The sequence below is a fragment of the Limulus polyphemus genome, unplaced genomic scaffold (genome assembly GCF_000517525.1).
Source record: "Limulus polyphemus unplaced genomic scaffold, Limulus_polyphemus-2.1.2 Scaffold174, whole genome shotgun sequence".
NCBI classification, from domain to species: Eukaryota; Metazoa; Arthropoda; class Merostomata; order Xiphosura; family Limulidae; genus Limulus; species Limulus polyphemus.
The window spans coordinates 135,386-144,863 of NW_013665784.1; the positions used below are offsets into that span (position 1 = coordinate 135,386).

A 9,478-nucleotide genomic window follows, 5' to 3' on the forward strand; every position below is an offset into this window, starting at 1 on the left:
GGAAACTGCTTGCGTTAGAGAGTTATAAAATATAACAGAAAGTTCAAATCGTTAAGCTAGTAGCAGCGTGAGGAATTTCAAACTGGACAAAATACAAATGAATATACACATACAGTCCAATCAAAAATAATATTCCTCTAAGTAGTATCTACTAACGCAATGGAAAAATTAATAGAATTAAATTTTAATTAAAATGTTCTTACTGCAAACGAAACATTTCTACATGATTAGTTTATCACACCCTAAAATCCGTGCTGAATTCTAGAAAAGCAAAGTACCGGATCCATGATGACAGGTGTGGGCAGATTTTATGTTTTGGAAGATAACAGTTTAAACGTTATTGAGTCTCCTAAATTGGATGGAGTTGAAGGGGATAATATAGATGAATAATTCAGCCAAATGTCAATTCGCAATGCAACCAAGGCAGTATTAAAGTTAATTACAGTGTTTCCGCCTTTAGATAAAAAAATAATCAAAACCAGTTTACGGATAGTGGATCCTGAGAGATCCAACAAAAAAGTAAACACTGACTAGAATGTGATTAGATCCTTATTTTTAGAGCCTTAAAATCTGAAAAATTAATCTTAGAAATCACCAGGGCATAATAAAATCTTTTTCACTTTAATCTTCTCTGTATCAGAGATTTCCACTTGAATAAGCAAAATCGCATAGCGACTGACAAGTTGAGATCCTCTGAAGACCTACCACGTTGAAAAATCCTCATTTGAAGTTTAATCTTTTGCTGTATGGAGAATCAAATTTGTCTAGAGAAAGAAAGCCAGATCCAGAAAAAAAAATTAGTCGGATCTGATTCTTTCAAACACTAAAATTGTTCTTGTTTCAGTGTTTTCCGGTGCACATCAACAAATTCGAAAATAAAATAGGAAACAAGTTCTGAAGGAATACCTTTATATAATCCAACTCCCCAGCAGTTCAGTAGAGTTTCAGACACATTATTGATGTCTACAACAATACTATCAAAAACGTAGAAGATAAGACGAAACCCGATAAAATTAATATTTCCATATCCACAAACCAGTTACTTTAAATATTAATGCCGAAACAAAAACAATCCCGACATAAAATACAAGTAGACTTTATCTTAGTAACTACAATTCTATGGTTTCTTCCAATAGATAATCTTTATAAGGTCCAAACTCTGCTTAACTATTATCAGGAGTTACATGAGACGGCATCAAATGATGAAGTCCAAAATAAAATTCTCACAGTAACAAAACTACCTGTTAGTACGATCATCCCGTGGGAGTTGTAAAACGTGATTGTATTTAAAATCTTAACCTTCATTCAAAGTTATATTAGCATTTATATTAACTAGGTTTTTGGCGGTGGATGGTGATGACTAGCTGCCTTCCCTCTAGTCTTACACTGCTAAATTAGGGACGGCTAGCGCAGATAGCCCCTTTGCGCGAAAAAAAAATAAACAAAAAACATACATTAAATTTTAACAAACGTTTTAAATTAAAATCTGATTTTGACAATTTCTTATAAATCTTATTTGCTCCCAGAAAGTGACGAAACTGTCCACATGGTACCCAAGGAAAATGAGTAGACACCCTTATATGGACGTTCGGAAAATATCATGGCCCTTTTACCATTCGATTTGGAGATGAAAAATAACTCTAGAGTTTTGGCAATTTCTGGAAAGAGATTGGTAGAGTTCTAAAACGTCTACCAATAATAACTAAATGACTGGTTATCGCTGTGTGACTATTAAGTTATAAGTACTTACCGATTCCATCTGTTGACGTTACACTTACATCTACATAGTTATCCCAAATTAAGAATCAAAACGAGATAAAATAGTAGTCCCAATTACTGTAGTGGAAACAACTGACGAGAAGACAGAAAAGAAAAGAGAATGCATGCAAGTTAATGAATTTTCAGAACTCAAAATGAATGTAGTCAAACTTAAATTTTAAAAGTTAACGAGTCCCTTAGTAATAAAGAATGACTTTGCTTAACTTATATCTTTTCAATTAAATCTTCAGGCACTTAACAAAGGGCTCATTTTCTCCAAATGACAATAGACAGTCAAGTAGAGTGCTAGAAGAGAATTTAAATTGGATGGTCAAAAGCCATGAAGTTATTTCAAGAAAGAAAAATATGATAAAATAAATTAACTGTAATAAAGCCCAAGACCGAAACGGTTGGTTTGATGTTAAAAGCACCAAAGTACCCGGTAAATCTGCATGTTAGACAGAAGCATCAAGATTTTTTTAATCTCTGAAAGCAAAGTTTTATTAGAGTTTTGAAAAAAAATGGAGAATAAATATTTGAATAACTAAAATTATTGAAAATTCCTATGATCAAACATTTATATAGCGTAAGTCTTTCAAATAAAACCTTTATCATTTTATCCTTTTAGCCATATTACCTTTGTAGAAATTTGATAAGAAAGCTCTTTGTACCCTATGAACGCATTTATTAATCAAAATTATTACATTATTGTTTGTCAAAGATACCATTATTATTTTTGGTCTGGGTGGTGTAGGAGAGAGCATAGGCTTAAACTGATAGGCTTAGCTAATTTTCCTTAGCATATTTTAATTTCAATAATTACTGAGGTGAACATAACTCTCAGTTTTGCCTTAGAAAACACTGTTCACATTTTCAGTGAGGAGAGATCATGTGTAGCGCCACTATTGTTGTTTGGTCATATGGTGTTTACTAACCTAATTTCATCTCCTGGGTTTAGGCAGAACATTTAATATCTCTAAAGTTTAGAGACGACTTGAATAGTTAGTGAAAGAAACTTTATTACAAATGTACAATGTTTCGACAAGCTTTTGCACCTGATGATGACAAAAGTTTCTTAACTACCCATTCAAGACGTCTCCAAACTGTATATTCTCTAAAACGTGTGTTTCTCGTAATCAAATTCAATACCCAAATTCAATCAAGTAGAAGTAGTTAAATAAGAAAATCTCTTAGGAAGACTACCATACATCAAGCCAAAACATATATCTATTTTTCTTTTTAAAACTGTGAAATTTCAACGTATTTTCTCTTTCATAATTAGACTTGCTTCTAACTTTGGCATACCTCAATGTGATATGTAAGATATGAACACCATTTGATAATGTTCTTTAGAATAAAACAAACTTTATTCTTAGGGTATAAGTGAACACACCTCGAACTGTATCATAACCTTCATGTTTTTGTTTTTTTTTGTATCAGAGGTTCATGCAGAGTCACGCAAGGGTTATCTGCGATAGCCGTCCCTAATTTTGTGCTGATAAGAGTAAATAAAAGGCAGCTAGCCAACAGTCTCCACCGCCACTCTTGACCTTTTTATTTGACTCCTATAACAGACGTAAAGTGTGTAAAGTTTTAGCGTTTGCAGCAATGGGACGGATCTTCGGTCACGTCACCTGATTAGACCACATTATACATGTTTAGTCTTGGGCTCCTTGCGTAAAAGAGGACATTGAATTGTTGGAAATCAATCAGGCGATGGATACTGAGATAATAACTGGAATGGAAAGGTTGTCATACTAGGATAGGTTAAGATCCCTGAACTTGTTTTCTCTTGAAAAACGAAGAGCTAGAAAGGATCCGAATGAGGTGTTTAAGATTTTAAAGGGAATTGATAATGTTGATGCATTATCTTTTGTCATATTTAACAGTGAAAATGGTAAAAATAGGAGACACGAATAAAATTTTTGGCAGGGTAGGAGTCGTTTGCAGCTAAGACAGCCTTTGAAATGGAATGCCTTCAGATGTGGTAGATGCAGTTAATTTAAGGGTATAAGGGAACGTTTAATAGATATATGAATGCGAAGGGCTGGTTTTGAATGTCTTACGTTTATTTATTTCAGAGTTTGTTATAGTTTACGGCTTAGATGGACCAACCGATCCCTTGTTGTCCTTTAATTGTACGTATTAACTTCAGGTGCTCTTTTGCCTGTCCTTTGCCGCCAAAAAGAATTCCTATACAGTCTAAACATCCTTCAGTAGGTCTGTGACATTTCCTGATTGGCTTAAGGACTTGCCAATCAGTGATTGCCTTATCGGCCTACGTTGATCTGACTCATTTTATTAGCTGTACTATTTCCTATAGATCATTTTCCAAACGGTTCTGCTATGATTAGTGTCTGGCGAAAAGCTTCAGTATATATTTCCTTTGTAACATCTCAACCAACAATTGGTCCAGTTACCAACGCCATTTTCAAGTTTTGAACAACTCGACTTTCAAGATCTACATATCTATATGTGCCGATGTTTCCGTTTATCAACGTTATATTTTAAGATTTGTGCAAGAACTCAGCTAACAGATGTTTCCGCATATAAACGCTATCTTCAAATTTGTACACCAAACAAAAAAAACATTTCAAGTATTTAGATACATATGAAAATATGATGGAAAAAGTTTTCTTTGAATTCCTTACTTAAACAGGTTTATATTGTAAATATGTTTTGGCAAGGCAAAAATGGATTACCTAGATGTAACACTGTTCAACTAAAGAACCAGCAAAAATAATTCCATGGTTTATTTAGATTGTTATCAGGAAGTAAGAGCATTCAATTACAGAACTGAAGCATTTGTATGTGTATTAAGCAACAAAGATAAATTTATTACCTGTGCATTACAATGTGCTATAAAGGATTAGTGAGTTTTGAAATATGTCATATTACCATTATGTTTTGATTTGTGGTTTGGTCGCTGTTAAGCACAAAGCTACACAATGGACTATCTGTGCTGTGCCCACCACAGGTACTAAAACTCGAATTTTATCGTTATAAGCCTTCAGACTTACTGCTGAGCTACTGGTGGTGGTGGGTGGGGGGGGGGTCGTTATTGCAGTGTAACTCCGAGTGTTTTTGATTTCTGGGTAAGCAATACTTACTATTCACTGCTTCTACAATCGAAGGTTGTGGCTGTCGGTTGTAAATTTATCTTCTTTTCTTTTTCTGGTGGTATTGGAATTTAAAAGACTGACCACACCTAGTATAAGCTCTAATACACACAGTTATATCCTGGATATTAATGTAAACCAAAGCAAGCTTACAAGTACATACAGTTAATGAAACCATTTCTACAACACATTCTCTCAGCAAATTCATGAAGACTTGTATATTAGAAGTGAAAAATGGATGTTTATACAGAAGTTCATGTACTTGCTGGTACACCACCTTAACAACACATTAATAATACATAAAGAACACGATGAATTTTTGATTTAGGTTTCTCTAGCAAGCAAAAATATCGAAGCACATTAACATATCAAAGACATAAAATTAACAGATTTGGATGGTTTAACCTTTTGATAGATTTGTCAAGTGGGATTAAAACAATATTCAAATGAAAAACAAATTAAATATCTAGAATACTGGTACAAGTAGGTTACTAGCTTTCGAACTTCAACTATGACTTTATTTTGGTAGCGATATGAAGTCTACTGTAACAGTTTATGTTCGTTTTCGTTTGTGCACACACTGAGTTTGCGCGACAGTTGCCTGACTAAGGCTTGGCGCGAGACATAGAGGTATCAGAATCCGCTTTCCCGACTGTAGTGTGTGAAGTACTATTTGACGAGTCTCAGTTAGAACAAACTTCAATAGTGCTATAGTAATTCAAGAAATCTTTATAGAGTCCTTGATTTATTACATAATGTTTTAGGGGTTTATGATCTCCCATTTTTCACGTGTTCCCGTTTGAATCTTGAATTTGTTACCAATTTATGTAAAATTACCTTTAACAAAGGTAATTTTACATAAAACTATTTTAGCAGCCTACTTCCCTAACACATAAAAAAATATATAGCAGCCATAAATATACAAAGATAAAGGAACGTGGAGCGTGTGACAAATAACTATGAATTCTTACAAAATAAAGAACATAAACATTTTGCTCCTTTTTATAGTTTGTCGAGAAACAATAGTCAATTGTGAATCTCAAATTGCACAGGTCAAGTTGGACGGTGACCTGGTGTTAGGGGGATTATTCCCCATGCACGAGGCAACTGGAAGAAATGGTAAAATATGTGGGGCTATCAAAGAAGAGAAAGGAATTCAACGTTTAGAAGCTATGCTTTATGCCTTAGACCGTATTAACAAAGATCCATTTACTTTACCTAATGTCACTTTAGGAGCATTTATCTTGGACACCTGCTCTCGTGACACGTATGCACTGGAACAAAGTATGGAGTTCGTAAAGGCTTCCTTGACCACTCTGGACGATTCTCAGTACTTGTGTGAAGATGGACGTAAACCAATCCGGAACCTCCAGAAACCTGTTGTCGGAGTTATAGGAGCTTCTTCCAGCTCTGTGTCAGTAATGGTGGCGAACATTTTACGTTTGTTTAAGGTGAGGTTATTCTATGAACTTCAATGAAGGTTGTGTTGTAAGCTTCCCTTACAGACTCAACCTCCATCTTTGTACATACTTCTATATATAAAAAAAAAATATTTATACTTTTCGCACTTAATTCCTCATTTCTCTGACTTACTAAAACATGTTTTTTTTTATTCCTTCTTGTGAAATACGGAGAAGAAATATTACAAATACGCACCGCGAATTATAATATTAACACAAAGACTACTTATCGTGCCAAATAAGATTTGAAATTACTTAAGTTTTAAATGTTATCATGAAGAGAAATGCAGCCTATAAATTTATATTGTTGCATATGTGTCTGATTTTACATCAAAGTAGAATGTTAAATAGGTCTTGGTAAAAGTTACAGGAATATTTTATAAAGTCTAACATAGTACAGGTTAAAATAGAGCTATTTTTTGGGTGTCCATAAACTGTTAGGTTTGTCTAATATTCTTTCGAACATGTACATTTCGTCTGTTTATAAACCTTAGAAAGCGTAGTGTAGGCTTATCATCTGAAACAGAGCTAGTTTTTTTTTTTTTCAGAATACGATTTTGAGCTTTCTTATTTAAGGTTGATCTTGAAAAATGCGCAAACGTAGTGTAATTTTACTTCTTCTTAATTTCTTACAATTGAATATTTCTTTCAATTTATCCTACAGCAATAACTGGTAGAACTTCCCTGTCACAGCTTACACTGAATAGGACGTACTATATGCACACATACAATTTGTAGCTTTCCTTTATCTTATGTTATCACTTTTTAAGCCATTTCCATACATTTACAGTACCTGCATCACACAATTTGTCGTTGGAAAGGTTCGGTTACATTTGTATATCGCACTTTTGATTTTCAGCGCAAAGCTCCACAATGGGCTTTTTGCGCCCTGTCTACCGGCGTGATCGAACCTCAAAGTTTAGCTTTTTATGCCCTCAACTTACCACTGAATCATCGGGGTGAATCTATCGTACTACGTTCACACTTAACAAGACAATACATAAAGCTTTAGCAGTAAACTTCAAAAACATTTCTTTAGCATAGTCCTGATGGTCTTACATGGCCATACCATTTTTTATTTTGGTTGATGCGTGTACTTTTAGTGAAATAAACAGACATGGTTAATGACATATAACTCATGGGGCACAACAGTATCGTTATAATGTGCTTACATGTACCGAATATTGTTACAACACTAAAACTCTTACATAAACCACGAAAAATAGCATTTCCAGATTTGGTTTGTTTTGAACTTTGCGCAAAGCTATACGAAGACTTTCTACGCTAGCCGTTCCTAATTTAGCAGTAACAGACTAGAGAGAAGACAGTTAGTCAACATCACCCACCGCCAACTGTTGGGCTACCCTCTTACCAACGAATAGTGGGTTTGACCGTCACATTGTAACGTCCCCAAGGCTAAAGGGACAAGCATGTTCGGTGACGGTGACTCGAATCTTCGACCATAAGATTGTGAGTCGAGCACCAGACCACAAGGCCAGCCAGACCCCAGCAATTTTAGAATTTCAGTCTCAACAAAAATTTAATCTTTTGTACATCGTTACTTCTCGTTGAGATAGCAAACGTAACCTTCTGCCTGTGAGCTATAAATTCTTGCTAGATACCTTCCTCGCTGTGGAAGACTTAATTGATTAAGTAAACAACTTGTACAGTTCAACTTGTGTCTTCCTAGTTATTAGTGGTATTTGACTTGTTAAAATTAGCACAGTTTTATTTTCGGTGTATTCTTATCTTCCCGATAAAGATTCATGAACTAAATAATTAACAGTCTAGCACTAATCATAATTCGTCATATCTCTACCTTTCAATTCACATATAAGAACGATTTATATATACTAACGAACTATGGAGCCACGAACGACATGTTTACCATTTATATACTTGAATCACAGCAAACTCAAGTCAATTAAAAATGTAAGTGCTAAGAAGCTAAATGATGCGCTAAGCTTTAAGGCACACCATTTCAAAGAAAATGATCCCTACAATAGAGGGCATCAACAACCAGCCCACTCATATGTGTATGCAACACCACGTAAGCAATATCCCACCATACGCCGCTACCACCACCACAAGTTGCATACTGGTTTCCCAGGAATCCCCCCTGAAAACTCTTGTGACAGGCAATACTGCATATCATGGCCATCAGAATGACCACGTTACATAATTAGGAAAATAATTTGTTTAAATGGATTGGGATTTTCAATCTGAATGGCACCTTATGTGCACGTGCGCTAAATGGTTATATCTAAAGTTTAAATCTATTATCTAAATTATATTAGGTCATCAAGAAATTAATGTCGTATTTTTTTAGATGAAAAAACCCGAACAACTTATATATCAAAACAAAACATTTATTAAGTTAAATAGTTTCCATTCTTATCGATGATGCTTTTCAATCTTACAATCAGGTTGTTAATGTCCTGTTGGCTTTGAAGCAAAAAACATATCGATGTCCTCTTTAACACCTCCCACATTTGCATACGTTTTCCCGTTAAGATGGTGTTGCAGCAAACGAAAAAGATAGTAATCTGATGGTGCTATATCTGGAGAATATGGTGGGTGGGGGAGAACTTCCTAACCCAACTCCATAATTTTGTGTTGCGTCAAACGTGCCACATGTGGACGAACATGTCGTGGAGAAGAAGAACACCTTTCCGATTGACGAGTGAAGGACGTTTCTGATGAAGGACTTGATTTAAACGTTCCGATTGCTGACTAGAGATCTCTGCATTGACAGTTTCGCTGTGGAATGTGGAGTTCGAAATGAATTACTCCTTTGATGTCCCACCAAATGCAAAGCATCACTTTCTGCGGATGGAGTCCAGGTTTTGGGGTCGGAAGTGGTTTTTGTCTAGAAATGACTCATTGTTTTTGGCGTTTAATTCGTATAGAGAATCAATTTTTCATCACCGGTGACAATTCTGTCCAAAAATGGTTCACGCGCATTAAGCGCCAGAAGAGACGAAACAACGTTCACACTATGGAGGTGATGATTATCAGAGAGTTCGTAAGGCACCCAAACACCTTCTAAGTTATGGAGTTTTCCCATATTCCTTATATGATTACGTACTATTTCATGAGAGACATGCAATTTCAGGGCCATTTCACGAGTGTGTTGCCTTG

At 35.1% G+C, this 9,478-nt stretch overlaps 1 protein-coding gene across 1 annotated transcript in view; it reads left to right on the forward strand.

Annotated features, from left to right (window-relative positions):
• Nucleotides 1–5,521: 5,521 nt before the first annotated feature.
• Nucleotides 5,522–9,478, forward strand: part of LOC106478032 (metabotropic glutamate receptor 3-like) — a 111,607-nt gene continuing 107,650 nt past the window's right edge. The window contains exon 1 of the mRNA XM_013938538.2: nucleotides 5,522–6,328. Within this exon, the coding sequence (XP_013793992.1) occupies nucleotides 5,837–6,328 (492 nt within the window). The 5' untranslated portion in view covers nucleotides 5,522–5,836. The remainder of the gene's footprint in view (nucleotides 6,329–9,478) is intronic.